At 46.9% G+C, this 23,705-nt stretch overlaps 1 protein-coding gene across 2 annotated transcripts; it reads left to right on the top strand.

The window, feature by feature from the left end:
- Positions 1–1,667: 1,667 nt before the first annotated feature.
- Positions 1,668–22,434, top strand: LOC118777524 (metal transporter CNNM4-like). Of its 2 annotated transcripts, XM_036528544.1 has the most exons (7): positions 1,668–3,143; positions 9,680–9,823; positions 10,078–10,212; positions 11,810–11,979; positions 17,592–17,688; positions 21,487–21,662; positions 22,154–22,434. In XM_036528544.1, exons 1-7 carry the CDS (start codon positions 1,703–1,705, stop codon positions 22,409–22,411), a joined length of 2,421 nt encoding a protein of 806 aa, XP_036384437.1. In that variant the 5' UTR covers positions 1,668–1,702; the 3' UTR covers positions 22,412–22,434. The 2 variants fall into 2 exon arrangements, with proteins under 2 accessions (XP_036384437.1, XP_036384438.1); XM_036528545.1 differs by lacking the exons at positions 21,487–21,662; positions 22,154–22,434 and adding an exon at positions 19,311–20,000.
- The last annotated feature ends 1,271 nt before the right edge of the window (positions 22,435–23,705 follow it).

The raw sequence follows: 23,705 nt of genomic DNA on the forward strand, positions 1-23,705 counted from the left end.
AGCTCTGACACAGATAATCCTGTGATGGCATTCAGAATTGGAGCATCTAATAAAACAGAACAATAATTTCAATAAAAAAAAATATTAAGCAAAATTTCAGATTTGGACCTAAGGAAAAATAAACGCTATTTCACTATTCAACACATGTAACTGAAGCCAGCTATGTGTCAAATGCGTATATTTAAAATAATAGGCCTATATCTGACAAAGAGAGAGGTCAAGGGCACAAAATTCGTCTGCATATCTCATGGAGACCTGATAATTGTCATAATATCTCATCGTTCATTATTAAACCCTGGAAAGAAATAGCAGGTAGTATACATATTTTTATTATTACATAAAATGAAATGGATGATCGCAAGAACCGGATTATGCACACAATTTGCCAGTCCATTCACAGAATTTGTAAGAAATAAACAACACTGTTGATTTTAATTTATGACATGCATTGCTGTTTATTTCATGTTTTGTTTTTTTGCGTCATTAACAATCGACATTCAGCCTACAAGACTATTTCTTCTACGTTTACAGCAGTCGGTACGTGCCAGTCTATTATTAATTCATCCCGTCACAACGGCTCTAGTGAATCTCCTGCCATGAAGTAAAATAGCACGAGGTCAATGTCAGAGGGCCACGGCGGCTGAGATTGCATCACCGAGGTGTTTCTGACCGGAAACTCGACACGGTAGCGTAGACACTAAGCCACGGCGTTTTTCCAAGAATCCGTTGGCCCGACTGCTCAGCGTCGCCAATGCAGCACAACGCAAGGAGCGGTGCCAGTGAGCTGCAGAAAGCGGAGTACAGTAGGCTACATCACGTCATGGATGCCAGCGCTTTTACGTAACAACCGCACTCAGTTACGGTCGAAGCAGAAACTCAAACACTCACTTCACCGCAAAGGACTGGAACGTCACCGCCTGGTTCCGTTTTCAAGCATTTTATTTTGTTACGATCATTTATTTATCTCGATCATTTATTCTGAGTAATTTCTTGATTCAAGGCCTCTGAAACATCACACGTGTGCTGCCAAATGACTCCTTCGAAAAATTTAAACTTATATGATTAATCAGTTTAATATACTGGAGGTTCGTTGATATCCATGGGGTAATCATTTAATATACCCATTGTAAAAAAAAAAAAAAAAAAAAAAAAGTAAAAGGCGTCGTTTGATTTGTTTTCTTCACTGATTTTTTATTTCTTTCTTAATTCATAAATTTTATTATTTTCTTCAGCCATCAATCCACTCATTCATTCATTCATATTTCTTAAGCTCTTATAAAATTTGACCGACTAAATCATATATATAAGACTATTATCATTTCATTTACCACCTATTTAAATGGAATGTAAAAACTGTTTTTTTTTTTTTTTTATCCACGCCCTTGCAGTAGCACAAACGGAAAATAAACATTAGCCTTAGAGAGATTTTTTGAGTGAATCGTGGCAGAATCTCTACTGCAGTAGCCTATTTGATTTAAAGTAAATAGCAAGTAACATATTCTACTACAGTTTGCTTGCTGCATATCTCCATCGATATCTATGCAGCCGTCTGTAAAGTTATTTCATTCAAACTGTTGTTCCAGATTCTGTCACACGCATTGCGCCGGCCACATGGGCTGGCTAGAAAGGAGCTGTACCTGACCGCTCCGGTAGGCGTTGCGGAAGGAGTTATTATGCTAATGTGGGGGGCGGGTTGCGGGAAATGAGAGTAGATGACGTCAGCACCCTCCTCGCGGAGAGTGAAACAAACATGGCGACAGAATGGAGTGGACAGGGGTACATTCTAACTTTAATCTTTTTTCTCTGGGGCGTAGTGTCTGGGCGAATGGAGACAGCGATGGAGGGAATCAGCGGCAGTCAGATCTTGGGAATGAGACTGGAGAGGAGCAACAAATCGGCGGCAACGACCGATGACGGGGTCATCCAGGTAACGGAGGAGAGCAGTGTCCAGCTCAGGTTTTACGGGGTACAGATGAACTCTGGCACCTGGTCACACATCAGGTTCACGGAGCACGGGGACGGCGGGGACGAGGGTAACAGCAGTGACAATGTTAACAGGACTTGTACCGATTTTACCAAAGACATCAGCATCAACAATTACATGAACGTCAGCAGCCAGGGCACATCGGGAGTACTGGACATTAACATTAAGGCGCTCCGCAAGAGCGAGTCGCAGAAGGAGTATAGTCTGTGCGTCAGAAATAGCCCGGAAGGCAGGTGGTACTTACTTGGGGATAACGATGGCAGGATACTCGTGGTGGAGGAGAAAAAGTCTCTGCTGCCGATGTGGCTCCAGATCATCCTTATCTCCTGCCTCCTGGTGCTGTCGGGCATGTTCAGTGGTCTTAACCTCGGTCTGATGGCCCTGGACCCAATGGAGCTCCGCATTGTCCAGAGCTGTGGTACCGAAAAGGAGAAGCGGTATGCGCGTAAAATAGAGCCCATTCGCAGCAAAGGAAACTACCTTCTCTGTTCGCTTTTGCTGGGCAATGTGTTGGTCAACACCACGCTTACAATCCTGTTGGATGACCTGATCGGCTCTGGCCTCGGCGCTGTGGTTGCCTCCACCATTGGAATCGTTATTTTTGGTGAGATCGTGCCTCAGGCGCTGTGCTCCCGCCACGGGTTGGCAGTGGGGGCTAACACCATCTTGGTGACCAAATTCTTCATGATACTCACCTTGCCGCTGTCCTTCCCGGTGAGCAAACTGCTGGACTGCGTGCTTGGCCAGGAAATCGGCACCGTGTACAACCGCGAGAAACTTGTGGAGATGCTAAAAGTGACGGAGCCGTATAACGACTTGGTAAAAGAGGAGCTGAACATCATTCAGGGCGCACTGGAGCTCCGAACCAAGACTGTGGAAGATGTTATGACTCCGCTGAGCAACTGCTTCATGATTCACATCGACGCTGTTCTCGACTTCAACACCATGTCGGAGATAATGCAAAGCGGTTACACGCGCATCCCGGTTTACGACGAGGAGCGCTCGAACATCGTCGACATCCTCTACGTTAAGGATTTGGCTTTCGTTGACCCGGACGATTGCACCACGCTTAAAACCATCACCAAGTTCTACAATCACCCGGTTCACTTCGTCTTCCACGACACCAAGCTGGATTCCATGTTGGAGGAGTTCAAGAAGGGTAAATTGTCTTAGTCTCGACGGCCTGTGCGCTGTAGATTCAGTCGCGCAGCTGCTGAGTGTCTGTTACAGAGCTCCACATCGCGACAGCTGCCCTTTCTCATTTGTTCGTAGAGGTTTGCATCCCCGCTCGCGATCCAGACAGCTTGGCTCCAGGATGCAGATTATTTCCTTTTGGAATACATTTTCTTTTCTCAAAATATTAATTTAGCCTTTTGAATGTGAGTGAAGTTATCAGAGATTAGGTAAATGTCCCTCAAAGATAATCAAGACAATCAGTAACGTTCAAACAGAGGTTAGAGGGTCTACTGCATAAACAAAGAGTGGGTTATCAATTTGTACTCTTAAAAGTTTACCAACGAGTAAAGCTTTTATGCTTTCTCTGTACTTCAGAATCAGATCAATCAATGTCACTGGTATTTCTGTGCTTGATTGATTTCACGGTTTACCAACTTCCAGCAGGAAAATCATGGAATTATTCTGCACGCATACCCCTCAAAAACACACACACACACACACACACACACACACAGTGCTTCTTCAGTCTGTGTATTGATGAACTGAGCTGTGATTGTTTTGGCTGTGCCCTGGGGCACTTTGCTGTCAGTGGTGACCCCCCCCACCCCCCCACCCCATCACAGCTTGCATGCACCACTATGAGTTCAGTTTATGGCCCAGTTACAGCACACTGACAGATCGAATGTAAGCAAGAACAGCCCCAGGGCCAAGAACAGCTTGTGAGGCCAAGGTTCAGGCTAGACTGAAGCTCCTCAGATGTTGAGCATAAATGAAAAATGGTGCTGAGAATAGCACACAAGTCTCTCAAGTTTGAGAACTGCTCAGAGGTGTGCAGATTACCTCTGATTGTGAAAGTTTTCATTGAGTTGTTTATTAAATGGTGATCTTTTGTTGTCAGGGAGCTCTTGATCAGAAGAGATCAATGTTCTGGGTTTGAACACTGCTGTCTGTGTAAGCTGTTTTATCTGTGTAAACAGACACTGTTGTTTCTGCAGTCCTTGACAGCTTAAATTGATTTGGCTGTCGCATATAGAGCATTCCTAACCTGACACTTCTGCGGCACAACATAAATTTTGCACCTGGTTTTTTGACAGAATTTGACTCTCACAGTAAAGATGAACACTGGGTTTTTTTTTTATCTCAGTAATGATATTAAGCCAGATGTTGTGAATAAGGTGAAAAGCAAATTTTGAGTGCAGTTCTGAAGAACACAAAAAATGAGTTGCAGATATTACTGGACATAAGAAATTGCCTCATGTTTAGTTTTTGTTGTTGTTATGTTAGGTTACTAGTTCAAATCCCCCATAGGGCACTGCAGTTGTACCATCCCACAAGGAATTGTTACTGATTGCTTCAGTAAATATCCAGTATATAAATGGACAGTATATATCATGTAATAATATGACATAGGTGTCTGCTAAACAAATATATAAAGGAGTACTGAGGGAAAGTGGGAAATCTTGCCTCAGCCAGGGGGTTACTTTCTGCTGCAGTTGCTAAACCCCTCCACCCAGATGAGAGTCCCTCCTATTAGGGTTGGGTTGTCTATATGGCTGATGTTCCCATCAATGTACCCACTTCCTGTCTCTCTACACAAATGTGTGCCTGCTCCAGAGCTGTGTCTGGCCAGTGGTGTGGAGTAGTAGGGCAACAGGGCTTGAAACCAGGGTGTTACAAGATTGAATCCCAGTCCGACTCCCTTTCTCTCCACACAAGCTTGTGGCCGCTGCAGAGCTGTGCCCACCTCCAATGGCTCTGTTGAATATCACTTAGTGTGCTGCAGTGTGGAGTTGTAATGAGGCACTGGAATTGAAGTCAGGAGGTTGCAGGGTTAAATCCCAGGTAGGACAGCACTGTTAGAGATGTGTGTGGAGTTATGATTGCTTGTTTCAGCAAATATTCAGCTTACACAAGCTGTGCAAGTGACTTGAGTAATGATTCCTGCTAAATAAATAAATATATAACCCACTGCTTACACTTCAGAAATGCTTAATGCAGGGAAGTGAACACAACGTACTCATGACTGGCATGGCGACTCACTGAAATGACAGTGACAGCACTTCCCATTGCATATGAGCTGTGATATTTGAGGAAAGGGGGTAAAACATCATTTGATTGCAGTTATAACTTACTGCTGTGTTTCATAATTTTCTGGGGATGTCATTTTGGTCCAGTCCAATTCTAAGCAAAATAGACCACTCTTTCTCACAGGCTGTTGGGGTGAATGTCTGTTGTGTGAGCCATGTGATGAAATAGGGCTGGTTTGGAATCTCACATGGGCAGTAAATAAGTGATTGTCTGTTAACCCTAAAGACCGTCTCGTTACCCAGGAGGCTCACAGGCATCCTGAAATGTCACATGCCTTCCACACCAAGGCTTTGGTCTTCACTGGGTTTTTTAAAAATAGTTGCATTCCATTGTAGTCTTGTTATGTCTCTGACACTGGCCCTCGCTCATGGCATGCAGCTTTGAAGCTTCTGCTCAATCGTTAGTGGAGCAGTCTGTCAGATGGTGCAGCGGTGGGTGGCCTTCCATGTGGTGCCACAGTGTGACCGTCATATTCCTTTTCCACTGTAGAACTGGAAACAAGCTGTCTGACTTACGTCATTTTCCACTGTAGAGTTGGAACCAGGCTGGCTTACTTATGTCCTTCTCCAATGTAGAACTGGAACTAGGTCGGTTCACTCATATCATTCTCCTCTATAGGGTCGGAATCAGGCTAGCTCACTTACATGCTTCTCCAGTTCAGAGCTGGAACCAGACTGGCTGACAATTGATCTGATAATTGACTTCATCTCTATGTCACTTCTGTCTACCTGTAAGTCTGCTTGCAGAAAGAGGTTGTAAAATGATAAAGAGGAGTGAGACAGAAGAGCAGAGAAGGAAAGGGAGGTGCACTTTCTTCTTTTTCTTGGTACACATTCTTGAGCTTAAAGCTTTCAGAGGGCATTATCTCCACCTATGTGATAGGGAGACCTTAAGTCCATTTGTAACATTAGAGTGAACAGGAGCTTGCTTCCCCTAGAACTTATTTTACTCATGTAGAAATATTCAAACCAATTTCAGACTTGTTTTCACACAGAATCATGGTCTAGAACACCGATCTAGAACATTCTTTTGACGTGACAGAGTGCTGCTCTAGAGATGTTTTTGGGGGGCTTGCTTTTACTGACATTTTGTATCCATGCAAGTGTGCCAAACTGGCTCTAAGCTCCTCAAAAAGAGCATTCCTCCCATTCCATTAAATGTCAGGCACCTCTCTTAACCTTGAAACTTGGACTGTCTGTGCTTGGCTGTACGAGGGCCTGCAAGTGTCTGACCACAGGGAGTATGTTCAAGCAAGTTCAAAAAGACAAGAAGCTAATTTCTCTTAATGTCTCTCAAAGAGTAATTTAGAAGGGGTTTAGGATGGGCGGTGTGGGCGCAGGGGAGGCCCAGGGTGGGTATTTCAGTTGGAACAGGCTTACGCTGTTCTGTTGAGTCAAGTGGGTGACTCTTGTTCATGTGCTTAGACCATGCACACGCACTCATGCCTACGTGCACCAGGATGCACGCATGTCTGCACACTGACTCAGTGGTGAGTTGAAGGAAGTGGCCGGTTTATTTGCCCTCAGGGATTCCCTGGTGAATGCAGAATGACTCAGAAGTTCGGTGTGCTCACGTGAAATGACATCACTCTGTGGAAACGATATGATCTCACTGAGGTCGTTCATGGAAGGGAAGCTTCATTGGCCGGTTTCCAGACAGGGGTGTGGCTTAGTGGGGAGCTGAGGAAGGAAGGTCTGACCCTTTTTGGCAAAGGCTGCTGTCGGCCCAACCTCTTGCGCTGCCCCCATCTGTTTTATACAGAAGGTCACATCTGACACAGGGTCAGTGCTTGGGAGCTCAGGCAGTTCAAATCATGGTGTGTCTGTGATGAATATGTAACCTGTCTACAAACAGCAGGTGACAGGAGCTGAAAAGGATTCAAAGAACATTATAAATATGGTGTATGCAGCTTTACACCAGATGTCTTTTCTGGATTCTAATGATTCCAGTGGAGAAGGTGTCAAAACTGGTCAGTCGGAACTGGAGCTGGATCATACAAACAGCCATTAAATGGCACGGGGAGAATGTCACTAACTGACCCTGTTGCAGGGAGGGTTAAAACGATGATGTATGCTGTGCAAGTATCCATGGGAAATGTCAGGAACAAAAAAAAAAAAAAACAGAAATGCCAAGCCAGTGGTTATTCACCTCTCTTCCTTGATCCTCCTTGGCTGTGGAGGGGGTTGTCTACTCGGTAGAAGAGTTTGGAGGGAGAGATTCATGGGTCAGCTGTCTCAGGTTTACACCAGTGAGTCTGTGTTCTGCAGAGTTTACGGGCTGTGTACTTGTGCATTCTTTCAGTTGAGGTGACGACACTGTTTACATGGATGAAATATTGCTCCATGTCTGACTGTGTTTTAGCTGTAACCATGTATAGCAGTACCGCGCACTTGTCAAGTTGTTAAGCACTGAGCATCTTTGAGAGATGTAAAAGAGCTGTGTGGACTACAGAATGGAAACGAATATTGTTGCATCGTGAATGAAGCAGTTCTTCTGTGGCTGTGCTTATTACCATTTACACATGACCGCTACTCTAATAACGCCCACAAGGGTAAAAATCAGAATAGACTCATCGACCTAATTATATAACCTCCCCGCTCCCCTCCCAGAACTTTGTGTTGTCATGGGATACCACAGTGTAATGGCAGCGCACCCAATTATCATCATCCTTGCAGGGTGAGTCACCCATAGGCTGCCCCCTTCTAGCCAATCACAGCGCAGAACCTCTGGCCATAGCTGTACCAAGTACCCGTAAGAACTGTGATGTTCAGGCTTCGTGTTTGTGTCCAGTTTATGAGCATGGAACACGATAGCATCTTGGTGTTTTCTACGTTGACAGCCCCTTCCGTCTTGCGTGGGAGGGTCAGCCTGTTGTCCCAGCTCAGTTGTTCCTGACGGTTTGCATTGCAGTGAGCAAGAGGATTCAGGGAGGACTGTTTTTTTCCACAGCTGCTGTCAGGTTGCAGGCTCATCATTTTTACCTGCTATGTCCATCATGCCAGTGTCCACTTTAACGTGTCAAAGGTGAAGGTGATAGGTAGAGGTCAGACTCCGCCCCTCTCTGCAGAGTCACAGAAGCACCCCCTGATGTACGTAGCGAGAGAGGGAGAGGGAGGGGGAGTGAAAGTAAAAGAGAGGGACAGAGGAGAGACATAAAGATACAGATGGCAAGAGAGAGAGAAAGTAAGAGAAACAGAGAGATAGAGAGAGAGGAGTGAAAGTAAAAGAGAGGAACAGAGGAGAGATACAAAGATGGAAAGATGGAAAGAGAAAGAGAAGCGGGATAGAGGCCAAGTGAGACACATGGTTGCACGCTTGTTTTTTTAAAAAATGGATCTATTCCTTTTTGTTTTCAAGGAGGGGAACAAGGACACCTGGCTGTCAATAATGGAAAGGACAGGGGCATCACAGCTTTCACAGGAGACAGGGAGGAGGAGGGAGCAGGAGAGAAAGAGGAAGTAAAGGGGAGAGGGAGGAAGGGAGATACAGAGGCAGAGAGTCCCTCTATGTCGCACAGGCTACACTGATCCAGGATCAGCTGGAGGAGTGCCTTTGGCAGAGTCAATGAAGTGGATTAACTCTGTCTCTCCTTTTTTATGTCTCACTCTGTCCATGTATCTCTTTAGCTCCCTCGGTCCCATTCTCCCTCCATTGAGCTCTCAGCCCTATATTTAGGAATTCTTTAGACTGTCATCACATCCTCCTCTCCACAGGCATAAACACAATGTTTCTTTGCTTGGTGTATATGCGAAAAAAATGTAACGAATATTTAAATTAGAAAGAATACAACCTTCTATTTCATACACAGTTGTTTTAGGATTCAGCAGTGCAGTGGCATACAGCATTTCTTCAAATGAAAGCAAGGTAATCGGTGCATTAACCTGTAAGTGTGAACCAGACAGAGAGGTGAGCAGACTTGGTGAATAGATAGTCAGGGATTATTAAACAGCAGAGAGCATAACGTGATCACTGCCTATCTAAGGTGTGACTGGTCTAAATGCTTTGCTGTATACCACTCTGAATGCAAGTGCTGATTGATAATAATCAAAAAGAAATGTATCTCCACTTGTCAGTCAGCCCACCAGAGTTTTGATTGTGCTTACCAAAAAATTCATAATTTTTATTGTGCTTAGCAATAACTACTAAGAATTCAATCAGCTGAAAAAGACAAAATGGACTGCAAGCCTTTCTGTGTACGATTGACGGAATTGGACGTCAAGCTCACTTTGACCGCATGAAAATTTGAGGATCAGGCTTTTGGGAGTGCTGCTTCTCCTGTTTCATGGTGACAAAGGGAACTGTGTTTGACTGACCTCAATATAACTGTGTGTGTGTGTGTGTGTGTATGTGTGTGTGTGTGTGTGTGTGTGCGTGCGTGCGTGCGTGCGTGTGTGTGTGCCCGGTGTGTAACAGTGTTCCTGTCTTTCTCAGGTAAATCCCACCTGGCCATCGTGCAAAAGGTGAATAATGAGGGTGAGGGCGACCCCTTCTACGAGGTGCTGGGTCTGGTGACGCTGGAGGACGTCATTGAGGAGATCATCAAGTCAGAGATCCTGGACGAGTCCGACCTCTACAGTGAGTGCACACCTTGGCAGCGCATCGGTCTTAATGACAGTTGCTGTGTTTCCATGCATACTCACACATGGTAACTGTTAGCTCTGTTAGCAAACTGTCACTGTTCATAGATACCTGTGCAGCAGACTGACTGTACGGTGTAGCCACTGTTTCATACCTGCCTGCAGCACTTAACAGCAGAAGGGCAGTTTTCAGCACAGGTGTGTGCTGTCTCTAATGTGCCTGTCCTTTTGCCCGACTGTGTGGCTGTCCAGCTGATAATCGCAACAGGACGAAGGTGCCTACTAACAAGAACAAGCCGGATTTCTCCGCTTTCAAACAAGAGAATGAAGCCAATGTCAAGATCTCCCCTCAGCTGATGCTGGCCGCACACCGCTTCCTGGCAACAGGTGAGCAGGGAGTACCGCAGTCTAACGCCGTACTTATGAACACACTGCATATACACATGCTGTGGCTCAACACTGTATGCAGCAACATGGCAGCTCCACTACGCAGTCCATCACCCTATATAAGTACACACACTGTACAGTCACACACTGTAGCCCAATACTGTACATAAGGACAAACCATGTAACTGTACACTTAAGTCCAACACCACAACCGCATACTGCAGCCTACCACACTACACCAATAACAGCTACACTATTATTGCACATTTCAGCCCAACACTCTACACAGAAACACACTGTATGACTGAACACCACAAACCAACATCATATTAAAACACACAATGTAACACACCCCATAGTACTCCATAGAATATTGCAGTATGCTGCATCACTGTACAGCAATATTCTATTGGATTTTACTGTATTGGGTTACTGTGAAACAGATAGCTCCAATCCTGCCATTATTAAAAGCTCTATTTTTAAACACAGTAGATTAGCTTATTATTAATTTTTTTTCTTACTTTTTGTGTTTCTTGGCTCTATATTTAAGCAGCGCAGTGATAAAAATAGAACAGCAGCAGATGAAAGAAAAGAAAAACTTGCACAGAAGGGGAAAATGCTGCCTTTTGCAAACTTTCTGTCAGCTCAGATAGCAAAACAAAACACGTGAAGGAAAGGAGGAGGTTTGTCCTGATAGGGGACGTCAAACGCCAGCCCCTGTAATCCTGCTGCAGGACGACGGTGGGTACAGCCGCGTCCCCGCAGGCGCTCGGTGGCTGACATCGCTAATCCCGTCACAGAGCTGGCTAAACCCGGACGCGTCCGAGGGGCGGGCTTTTGACCCCCACCTGGCTGGGCAGTGCATGATGGGAAAGAGGGAAGGCTGAGGCAGAGCCTAACGGAGGCCAGAGTTATTGTTTGGGAGACACGCGTGACCTCAGCTAAACGGTCCAGTGACACTCTTAGACGGACGACCCGTGTCGTGACCGTAGGAAAATGGTGAGGGAGGTAAGCATTGCAGTGGGCTATGAGCTGGATGAGCTGGATTGCTTGGGTGTCTGCGTCTGCCTGTGTATCTGTGGGCATGACTGTGCAGCCCTTGCACATCTCTCCATATGCCTGTGCATGCTTATGGCTGTCTGCATAGCAGTTATAGAAAGGTACGCGCTCACACACACAAACACACACACGTGTACATTTGTGCACACACATAAATACAATTTCGTGAATACGCACACACACAGGAGAAGCAGCCCTCCCTAAAGCCCAAACCTCACCTCTTACCCACTTTATTCAATGTCAAATTTGAACTGCGGCCAGAATAATTCCATTTTAAGCCTGGTGTCCATTTCAGCCACTTAGAAACGGAAGGGCCTGTGGTACTCGGTGGACACAGTTTTCAGTGAGCTAAGCGTATGCAGACTGTTTGTGGGTCTCTGTGCTTTACCAGCCTTGCCAGACTCCATAGTTAAGCTGCCTGTGTGTGAATAGCTGACATGCGGCCTCTAAGAGAGGTCAGTCTTTGTTTTTACCCTCTGGTGCAACGCTGACTGACCCTCTCGTCACCCCTTACTCCTCTCCTCTCGCCCCGCCCCAGAGGTGAGCCTGTTCAGCCCGCTCCAGATCACAGAGAAGGTTCTGCTACGCATCCTGAAGCACCCAAACGTCATCCAGGAGATCAGGTTCAATGAGAGCAACAAGCACGCCCCACAGCACTACCTGTATCAACGGGGGAAGCCTGTGGACTACTTCATCCTCATCCTGCAGGTACCTCTGCCTCACAAGCCAAGCAGTCTGAGGGGTGTCTATTCCTATCCCATCCCATTCCATCACTTTCTTTCCCTCCCTTTCACTTCCATTTCATTCCCTTCCCTTTGCTTCTGTTGCCTTCCATTTTCCTCCATTCCATTCTGTTCTCTTAACCCCCATTCCATTCCATTCCCTTTCCTTTTCTTCCATTCTCTTCCATTCACCTCCTATTAAGTGTGGTCATTGTCTGCAACAGCATCCATGCATACAGCAGTGTTAGAGTTTGTTTTAATATTGAATGGTGTCTTTTCCACGTTGAGACGAATGCCCCTATCGGACATGATTTTAATGTGAAGGAATCGGCACTTGCTCCCTATTATGCGTGAGTGATAGGGCTGTTTCTGTCTTTTTGTGAGACATATGCTTTGGGGACTGTCATTGTGTGGTGTTGCTCCAGTGCTAAAGTAGCTGCAAATGTATGAAGGTGTGGTGCTGTCTGGGGGTTTGCTGTGTGAAGGTGAGGGTGTCTGTGTGACTGAATGAAGGTCCTTACAGGTTTCTGTAGGTCAGTCAGTTCAGAAATCATTGGGATGATTGTGAGGTTATTGCAGGTTTGCTATATGTAGGGTCTTTGCAAGTTTCCTATTTGAAGATCATTGCAGGATTAGTGTGTGAAGGTCACTGTGGGTTTGTTGTGTGTAATTTGGGGATTTTCTACATGAAAGTCAGTGCAGGTTTGCTGTGTGAAGGTCATTACGGGTTTGCTGTTTGAAGGTGATTGCAGGTTTGCTGTATGAAGGGTCTTTGCAGGTTTTCTGTTTGAAGGTCATTGCAGGAATGGTGTGTGAATGTCACTGCGGATACACTGTGTGTAATTTGGGGGTTTGCTATATGAAAGTCACTGCAGGTTTTCTGTGTGAAGGTCACTACAGGTCGGCTGTTTGAAGGTCACTGCAGGTTTGCCGTATGAAGATCAGTGTGTGTGACACAGTGTCAGAGTGGCAGTGCCATGTTTTCAAAGGAACAGCAGCTGTGCCCTCTCTGCCTGTCTGAGTGTGGCCCAGCTGGGACCTGCAGGTCTGTCCTTCACTAATTGATCCCACTTACATAAGAGACAGAGCCTGCATGCTGCTGATGAGTCCTGCGCCAAGGCTAATCCCAGCCTCTTCCGCCCAGCACTCTAGGGACAAGGATACACACACAGCATGCACTCACTCACACACACACACACACACACACTCACGCTCAAGCTTAAATGCATCAAAACAGACACACACAAGCACAGACACACACACTCACTCGCTCACAAACACACAACGTTCTTTTACTAAATTTATAAACTTTAACACTTAAGTGTTGTCAGAATTGATATTTAGTCTTGTTAGTGTCAGTGTTAGTGCCTTGTTTTAAGAAACATCTAAAACCACTACAGTAACAGATCTTCAAAAAAGAGAGAAGAAGGAGTCAGATAACGTTTTTATTACAAAAAACTTTCTTATTTTAACACATTATTTATAGAATCATTTTCCTTTTGCAAGATTATATTTATTTTTGATTTATTTCCTTTCTGATGGGTACTCACACCAGCCTCAGCTTTTTAGATGCCCATTGTTACTTTCTGTTTTAAAAAAAAAAAAAACACCTTTTTAAAATTTGACCCCATCCTTGGGTACAGATCTGCTGTTGTGTTCCCCTTTGATTCTCCTCCACTGGGTAATGAAACATCTGGGGCACTGCTTTTGCACCCTTGGGCATGGCACTTAAAATGAACTGGCTCAGTAAACTTCCAGCTGTACAAACTAATGACAGGTAAATCAACTATTTCAGTCTGCGCAAGGCCATTTGCTAAGCAAAAGGTCAGGTGACAAGACGTAGCCTGAATTCATCACAATCCATTTAGGTTTCCATGGAGAGCTTCACCACTGCTCCCAGCATTCCACATCTCCTTCAGTCGGACTTCACTCACAGCGACACTGGCCTCAGGATCATTAAATCAGAATGTGGCTTTCCCGGCAGAGGTCAGGGCCGGTTTAACCCTTGCCGTGCTCCTTAGGGTGGCATCAGGGGGCGGGATTAACTGGACCGCAGTCCTGCGGGGATCATCGTGGATAAACACCGACTTTTTTTTTTACAAGCTCATTTTTTTCTCCAGAGCAAGATTTTCTGCCTGTTACATCACAGAATGCTTTCTGGATCTGGTCTGGAAAGCTGGAGTTGTTAAGTAACATTGAAAACTGTATTTCCAGGTAAAGAGGGGATCGTTATGATTAAGTGATTGCACACAACAATTTTGTGCTTTCTTTGCACTTAGTGTAACTTTAATTTGAACACACACTTCCATTTGCTTAATGGCAATATCTGGCTTGCAAATTTGGCATCTACACATTGCCAGTTTGACAGAAGGAGGGCTTATATTTCCTGTGTGTGTGTGTGTGTGTGTGTGTGTGTGTGTGTGTGTGTGTGTGTGTGTGGTGTGTGTGTTTGTGTCCATGGGTGTCTGTATGAGTGGTATTGCACATGATACTTTGAAGGCAGAGTAAGTGTGTGACTCTTATCACATTATGCCTCTGCCAGTGAGGGTAGAAGTAGAGCTATATTTCACGGATGGCAGTAATGATTCATTGTCTGTGTGGCTGCTTGCCTAACCCTATTGAATTAAATATAAATGTGAAATAAGCTGAATTGTTTGGTTGCTGTGGTTATTTTCCCAGCTTTTTGTTCACTATGCTTTATTTGCTTGTGCTGAAACTCACCCTGAGACTGATATATGTGCTGGCCAATGATTCAGTTTGGCCAAATTCAGTCAAAATTTTTTTGCCAGCAAACAGAAAGAGAAAGTGAAATCTCCGTCGTGTTTTAAACTTTGTCCTGGAGTGTCAGCCTGATATGAACAGGACGTCCGTGGATTAACTCCCCGTTCCTGCATCTTCCGCCGACATGTGACGCTGAAAAAGTAACGTGACTGAATTTCATCAAACGGAGATTAGAGAAGAAACAAAGGTATTGGATAAAGGCATTGAATCTGCTCTGATACATGCAGAGCTCCCCATCTGAGTGCGTGACGGCATAAGCTGTTCTGACAGGGAACACCTGTTCCCCAGCGAGCTGAAACTGCCGAGTCGTCCACTGTCTACCTGAGGAAGGGGTGGGGAGGTTTTCTACCCGGGCGAAGCCTTGCCTGGCCATGCTGCAGTTTGACCACACGGTCTTTCCCACCGGAGTCTGTAGCCCCACCCCTCCACACTGCAGACACTTCTTATCTCCGCTGTTTCCACTATCATAACCCCCTCCCCCCCCCTTATCATAACATAATCCTCCCTTTTCGTCTGTATTGCGGCACTTTGCTTTATGAAGCTGTTGAAATAGTTAACATATAACTTATTTTGTATTGGGTATGGCAGTGAGTATTACAGCACTGTGGCGGATTGACTCATTGTGTGATAGACTGACACACGTTCCAAAGTATTCAGCCTTTTCTTGAGGCCTTATGGTTATGTGCATTTATTACCTTGTTGCACAGGTCTGAGAAAATGCATGGATTGACTACACATAAATTTAATTCCCTTTAGTAGGCAATGTGTGATGAGGCTTTACAGAGACACTGTCAAAGGTGTCGGTGGTGTGTGTGTGTGTGTGTGAGTGTGAGTGTGTGTGTCTGTTACAGGGTGTTCCAGGTGACACTCGAGGCGGTTGGATACAGTGACAGTGACACACAGGGTGCAATCGGAGCACGGGGGTTCTGGTTGCAGGTCGCAGGTCGGGGGGGTGTGGGGCAGGTACCGGATGGATGACACCTCCCAGGAGACGGCGGGGCAGGGCGGTGCGGGCCTGCGGGCCGCGGTAGAACCCCGGCGCAGCATCACTCCTCTCGCCTGAGCCACAGAACATCCCCTGTATTATTGATGGGATGTCCCAAGAGCTCACCTGCCAGAGGTGTGGCTTCAGGAAGTGATCATGCCTCGTTAGTGCGGATTGCAGGTTGCGCGGCCGGGTCGCTTACCTCGCAAAGTTCACCTTACAGTACAGCTGGCCGTGGTGGGGTTACACCTGCCTCCGATCCAGAAAAGAAGAAAATGACCATCTCTCTCTCATTCTGTCTCTATTACACGTTCTCTGTCTCTCTGTTGCAACTCTATTGCTCTGTCTATCTCCCAGGGATTCACAGATTTAAAGTAGCTTCATTAACATGATAGGGGTTACCAAGTGTTGCCAAAGAATTTAAAACATTTCAGCCTCCCTCTTTTTCCCTCTCTCACCGTCTCCATCCTTCAGATTCAAATTTATATTCTCTCTCTATCTCGAGCCTCTCTGTCTCTCTCTGTCAGCACAGTGTGGCTCTGAGATAGAGTAGGCACTGGACACTGATGTCCTGTGAATGAACCTGCCCCAGGGGGAAGAGTGTGTGTGCGTGTGTGTGTGTGTGTGGCGGGATGGTGGAGTAATGCATGCGCCCTCTACTGAGCTGAGTTCGGCCTAGCTCATGCAGTTTGCCAGTGCGGCCGGTGAGTGGATTTTGGAGAGCTATGTTTAGGCCTGGCTACTTAGGCCATCTGCTCCTGCGCTGCCCCCTGCCAGGCACCATTCGCCACGGTGACCTGTGAACCTCGCTGTGTATTTGCAGAGCTCCAACCAGCCGTTTCCTCAATGACAGGGAGAGTGTTGGAAGCTAAATGGTGAATCCTCTCAAGGGTGAAGTGTTGCCTCTCTGTCTTCCACTGCTTCCCTCAGAACCCACCTCAGACTTGAGGTGATTTTTTTAGGAAGATCAGAATGCAACCCAAAGATCTACCAAAGATGTCTGCGGGTTTTTTTGTTGTTGTAACGCGTTTATACTCTTCAGCCCTTTCTGTTGAGTGTCAGAGGTCACTCAAAAAGGGTCACACTAGGCACGTGTATAGACATATGTACACATGTGTTTCTCACCTATGAGCAGGGAGAGGAGAGAGGAGGCGAGACTTGAAGAGTTGGATTGTAGGGGGTGTGGTTGGGGGAGGCGGGTCTAGGGTTGGTGGGCGGGTACCACTGATCTCAGTGTTGACATTGGAATCAGCAGCAGGGGCTGGCGTAGCAGCAGGGGGTTGATGTGGATCATAAAGTCGGCGCGCTCTCTTTGTGTGCCTGTGGGAACAGAAATTCCCAGAGTGCCTGGCCAGCGTGGGGGGTATCAACTGTACCGTGCTTTTGTCACCGTTCAGCGGCAAGGCCAGCGCCCCTCCGTTCCCGTCCTGTCACGCGCTGCCACTACTCAGGTCGTCCCCAATCAGTCCATCACTCAGTTTAGTGTCCTTCAGCTGGAATGCAGAGCAAGACAGGCCTGCCTAGAAATTATTTCCTTTTTGTTTGTGTGTGGTTGTGTTCTTAAGGTTCTTGTACCTCAGGGTGTGAGCGCATCTGTGTGTGTGTGTCTGTGCATTCATTTTGTATGCCTCTGTGTAGATGTGTACATTTGTGTGTATGTGTGTGTGTGTGTGTGTGTGTGTGTGTGTGTGTGTGTGTGTATATGTGTATGTGTATGTGTATGTGTATGTGTATGTGTATGTGTATGTGTATGTGTATGTGTATGTGTGTGTGTGTGTGTGTGTGTGTGTGTGTTTTTTTGTTTGTGTATAACACTGTTGTTTGCTCCTCAGGGCCGTGTTGAGGTGGAAGCAGGGAACGAGAACATGAAGTTTGAGACGGGTCCCTTTTCCTTCTATGGAGTCATGGCCTTGAACTCTCCAGCCCTGGGTGAGTCCCACTGTCCACTGGTCCCTCTGTCTCTGTCTCCATCTGTCTCTTCCTCTGTCTCTCTCCAGCTCTTGTTTTTGTCCTTGTTTTGTGATTTTAATGTTTAATGGCTGGTGGAGTGCTTCTCAGACTGATCGTTAAGGAGGGCTGGTGAGGATCAGGTAGGTTGTTGACATACCCTTTTAGTGAGCACCATTTCACTGACTATGCTTTTTTCTTGCACACTACATTTTTTTTTACCATAAAGCCTATTTTGGGGAGGGAAGGGGCTGCCAGAAGAGCCACCAGAGAATTTAATGGTTTACTTTCAGGTATAATCAAAGTGGTGACAGGCCTTCTTTTCAGATGTACTGTGCTTAGTGTATTGCAGCTGATTGGGGGTGGGGGCTGGATGTATGTGGCAGAACCGACCGAAGGGAGAGAGTTTGTGCCATTATATGTGTCACTCTGAGCATTATGTAACCATTATACAGATATATATAGTCAAAGTAATTGATCACTAATGGAGTTCTCTCATAAAGGTACTATGCTCTGTTGCACTCTAGGTTGATGTGTAGTCGAAACTATTGATTAAAATGCAGTGTTGTTGTGCTACTGACATCTAGTGGCTGCAAATTAGTATTGCAACTATGGTAAATGCTATGCAGAGTTTTCCAATATGTTAAAGCAATGACTTTGTTTTTGCTTAACAGACACTTATTTTATCCAGTGTAACTTTCACAGTATATACAGCCAGGCATTTACTAATTTATCTATTCAGCAATTAAGGTGATGTGTCTCATCCAGGGGTAGAACAGCAGTTGCCCGACTGCGAATCAAACTGGCAACCTTCAAGTTACTCTGTCTATTAGTACACTGCAGCCCCTAACGTCCTACTCATTAAAGGACCAAATCTCCTGTCACTTTTCAGCATAGTATTCTCCCTGTATTTCTGATCTGTTTGCCTCCCCTTCTGTTCTCACTTTCTCCTTCCCCTAAAGCTCATCTCTCATACCATGTGGTGTACTCGTTCTCCCTCTCTCACTTCTTTGCAGGTCTTCTGTTTTTGTAGGTCTCACCTGCCTCTTTCTCACCCCTCCCTCCCACCTTTGCAGTCAGTCGCAGCCACATTAAAGGGGCACACAAAGCCAATCATTCAGTAAAGGTCTATATATGCGATCAGTTATCACCCACCCTCCCATTTCAAAGAATTGTTTTATACTTTCAGTCACACTTTTTTTTTTAATATCAAGTGCTTCATATGAGTAATGAATTTTCACATTGGATCTGGCGCTGGTGAAAGTCTGAAAGAGGACTTCTCTGTAGTTTTTGTCCAAATCTTTGGGTTCAGCTGATCTGAATATTCATGTTATTTTAGACTGGTCAAGACCCTTAACTGGTGGCTTCATGAGAACCGTTCTAAATCTTGGCACCGTTTTCTCCCCCACACTGTTTCCCTCTCTGTCGCCCCTTTCTTTTTCCTCTATCTTCTCTCTTTCTCTGTCCCCCTCTCCGTCTCCATTCCCCTTTCTTTTTTTTCTTCCTCTCTCCTTCTCTCTGCCCTCTCTTCTCCCTCTGAATCTCTGTCCTGTCTCTTTTCTCTTCCTCCCTCTCTCTGTCCTCCATCCTTGTCCCTCTTTCAGCTGTCTCCCCCAGTCTCTCTCCCTCAGTGTCGTCGTCACGTCCTCGTCGCCTCTCTCTAAAGAGGTTTTCTCTGTTCTCTCGGTTTCCAGGTAAAAAACCCCCCCTGCATGCCTGAGGGCCTAATCTGGGCTGGGAGGGCGAATGGTAGAATCAGGTCTAACAAAGGGCCCCTTTCCCATTTCTGAGCAGCCCCAATCCAGCACATTTGACCCACAGTGGCTCTGTATTCATGGGTTAGCAGTTGTATGGGTCAGCAATTCTTGGGTTAGCAGGTCAATGTCACAGACTGTGCTTCACAAAATGCACAGAAGAGAAGCTTAAGCTGTTTTCCAGAGCTCACGTTCCAGGTTCATACACAGATCTACAGGGTGGCCCTCCCCCCTGTGCTTTCGGGAGCTGCTTCACAAGGGCCCACACAATGCAACCTGCCAAACCTGGAAGCTGTCATTCATTGGCAAAACCTCGACACTGCAGAGAACATGACCTGGGTCAAACCACCCCCCAGCGGAGTGACACTGTAGGGGGGACAGGGTCTGCTGGATTGGGGGCTCCCATTCGGTGGTCCTCTCACCATGTAACACACTCCCAGTGCTAACTGGCTTTCTGCACTGCTCTCTGACCCGGGGAGAGGGGGTACTCCATAAGCCCACCCTTCCCATGGTCCTCTGGTGCTGCAGGAATGCTAATGCTAACGCCTGAATGGGAAAGCATCCCATTCCCAAAAAATGTATGCTCCACTCTGAGTCACATTCAAGCTGGCAGTGACAACATCGCACCAATTCAAATAACCAATTATGTTTACTATAACCTGTTCCTGGTATCTGGTATTTGATACCAGTTTTTGACAGTGAAACATCATAATAATAATGAAAACGTCATGGAACAAGCTGTTTTTGTCATGCAAGTTTTAAAAAGAATAGAAACAAGAAATGTAATGTTAAATAGATAGTCCCTGCCAGCCTAACGTGTACAGGAGCATAGGTTTGATGACACCTTAGAAGGCATCTTGCTAGACGTTCCCTGCCTTTGCTGTTTTGGAATATTGAAGAGGACCCTAAAGACCAGGGTTCTGGTGCTGGTATAGGCTTAGATGCGATAGCTCAAAGAGGGGGTCTGAGGTTGAACTAGCACAGGGGGTGTGTTTGCCCCTGTTCTATGGCCACACACTCTCCATACCCCCCTCCCCCCTCCTCAGTCAGCCACACTCTGATCTTCTACACAAGATCAGGAATAGCGTCAGCTCCATGTTAAGGCAGGGGGCCTGACTGCTTTATACATAACACATGCATCAAACACACGTACAAGCACCGATACATACACCCATGTCACATACACACTTACACACGCATAGCATGGAAACACACACACACACATACTCAGGAGTTCATCCCAACAGGAGTCTACTGAGGTGTGTGACAGGCTAAGCCCTCTCACAGCCACTAGGTTGCAGACTGTTACAGCTGAGACAGACCTTGGAGAAATGGATCATCAGAGACATGCACTTAAATGGCGTTGCCATGGTGACAGATGAGGATCATGTGATCAATAATGTTCACATGGGCAGTGTGTCATGAGGGTGTTCCAAAGCCTTTGCTTGAACCCTCCACATGTATCTGTACAGTGTGTCTGTGTACTTAACCCCTTCACATGTGTCTGTATGTGTGTCTCTGTATGTGTCACGTAGGGGACATCATTAACCCCTCCCTGACCCACTGACCAGCATTACTGGACATAACTACAGTATCTGCCTTAAGAAAAGAGATTATTTCTGTGTCTCTGCAGTCTGTTTGCAGCCTTTCTCTTTCTATTTGTCTCTTTGCGTGGGAGTGTGTGAATGAGAACTCCTGTCCGTATCTGTGTGTGTGTGTGTGTGTGTGTAGGCATCGCTCCCTATCTGAAGTGGTGTGTGTAGGTGTGCGTGTGTGCCTGCGTGTGTGCGTTTGGGTGTGTGTTTGTGTGTGTGTATGTGTATGTGTGTAGGCATCTCTCCCTATCTGATGCTGTGTGTGTGCATGTGTATGTATGTGTGTATGTCGGCATCTCTCCCTATCTGAAGCGGTGTGTGTGTGTATGTGTGTGTGTGCGTGCGTGGGCATCTCTCCCTATCTGACGGTGTGTGTGTGTGCGCGCGCGTGGGCATCTCTCCCTGTCTGACGGGGTGCGTGTGTGTTTCAGAGTTCCGCTCTCCATCCCATGTGAGCGGGCTGAACCGCTCGGCCTCGCTGAGCTGCACAGAGCGCTCCGAGTCCCTGTCCATCAGCGGCAGCAACACCCAGCTCAACAGCGCCCCCCCGCCGCAGTACACCCCTGACTTCGGCGTGCGTGCACTCACAGACCTGCAGTTCGTGAAGGTAAGGCCCTGCAAAACACACTCACCCTCAATGCGAGTAAGCATGCAGGTTGCACATTAAAAAGCACACACACTGCACCTGCCTGCCGGTCTGCCTCTCATCTGTGCACCCATAAGAATATAAAAACATGAGAAACTTAATGCCATTCGAAGACCGTTCAGCTCTGCGAGGGATGTTTTTCTGCCTGTAGCCCAGAGTGTATCTAGCACTGTGACAAGCCTGGTCTTGAACACTCAAAAGATTCCTGCTTGCACCTGGTAAGCTCTCTGATGAATCCATAACTCCTTGAGTGAAAAACACTTTCTAGTGTCAGCATTTTTACTCACACACTCAAGAGAGACAGGCTGTCAGAGACATACTCTTCTAGGCAGTGCACTGCTCTAGTGGGTTGACATGTCCTGTGTTTCCCGTCTGACCTTCCGTTATTTACCCATCACGTGTCCTGTTTGCCCTGCCATCTCTCATCAGTGCGCCTTTTCTCTGCTCCCCAGATCACCCGAGCGCAGTACCAGAACGGCCTGATGGCGTCCCAGCTGGACAGCACCCCTCAGTCCCCCGTGAGCACGCACACGCAGCTGGAGAGCCCGGCCACGCCCCCCCGCACCCAGCCCCCCGAGCCGGCCGAGAACGGGCCGGACGAGACCACCTCGCTGCTGACCAACCAGAACTGCCTGCCCCCCTGCCGGCCCAACCACACCAACATCCTCGGCCACCTGCACACCCACGCACACACAGAGAGCACCATCTGACAGAGTGGGGGGGGGGGGGGGGGGGGGAGCGAGAGGAGACCACAGACACACGTTCACAGCATGACACACAGACACGTCAAGACATGCTTCAGTCACACAAAACGTCTGAATGTATATACACGGACGTAGTCACACACATTTGCACAAGTAGATTACACACACACATAGCTACACGCATCTGCACAAACATCGACATCCACACACATTCATTCCTGCACACGCAGACACACAAATTACAGTGTGACTCGGTGGCATGTTGGACCAGCACCCCTCATTCCCCACGCCTTTGGTCCTGTGCTGAACCTCCCTGTCTCTGCGCCTCGGGGGTCAGAGCTCCTGATGCTGGACTTTCCATCATGTGGTCCATGGATGCTGAAGAGGAGTAGCAGAGAGTGGATCTCTCTGGTGTTCATCAGTTCCAACTCCCTGTACCCCTCAAAACACCCCCTTCCCTGTGTGTGAGTGTAAGTGTGTGTGTATGCATGCGTGTGTGTGTGTGTTAGGTACTGTTTTGGGGGCAACTGGTACGGTCTCTTGGTGTGCTACGCTGGGACAAGCGTCACCACTGCGGCACCACTCTGCGCTCGGCATGGTGAGGTAGGCGTTAGGGGCAGGAATTTTAGCTGCTAGCAGCACTGGGTCAGCACGAGGCAGGGCAGGTTAAGCTTAAAATGAAGAAATCCTCACATTTTGTAGACTGAAATTTGCAGCTCTTCTTCAGACAAACATAAGAGATGCATTTTCTCACTTCTTATGCACAGGAGGGGAAAAAAGGCAAAGGAACAGAGGGAGTGCATTCAGAACGGCTTCCGTGCTCACCGTGAGCAGCAGGCAAAGCCGCCCGTGACCCTCTAATGAGTTTAAAGTATTAGGTGCCGCGTTCGTATTTCATGTGGGGCATTTGCAAGCCGTGAGGCGACTGCGCATTCAGCTCACAGGGCATGCTGTCATAACCGCACAGTTCACAGAGACCAAAGATACGCCTGACACCACGATCCACGCTCCCATGAGTCTCTCAGCCCAGCCTCCCTACAGCCATGGAGGCAAGGGGGAGGAGGGGGCACATCCACTGGAGAAGAGTTCCAAAGCATATAGCGCATGTGAGTGAAGGAAACAGGCGCTCATTCCAAGTATTTTGCACGTTAGTATTGCCCTGTGTGATGTCTTTACTCTGAACTCCACCAAACCACCCCCGTACCCCTGCCCCTCTCTCCCTCTCAGGTGAGAGTCAAGCTGTAACCCTGTGTTGTTTTGTTCCAGTTGCCACACCCCCAGAGTCTCCATGGCAGCATGT

The sequence above is a fragment of the Megalops cyprinoides genome, chromosome 5 (genome assembly GCF_013368585.1).
Source record: "Megalops cyprinoides isolate fMegCyp1 chromosome 5, fMegCyp1.pri, whole genome shotgun sequence".
NCBI classification, from domain to species: domain Eukaryota; kingdom Metazoa; phylum Chordata; class Actinopteri; order Elopiformes; family Megalopidae; genus Megalops; species Megalops cyprinoides.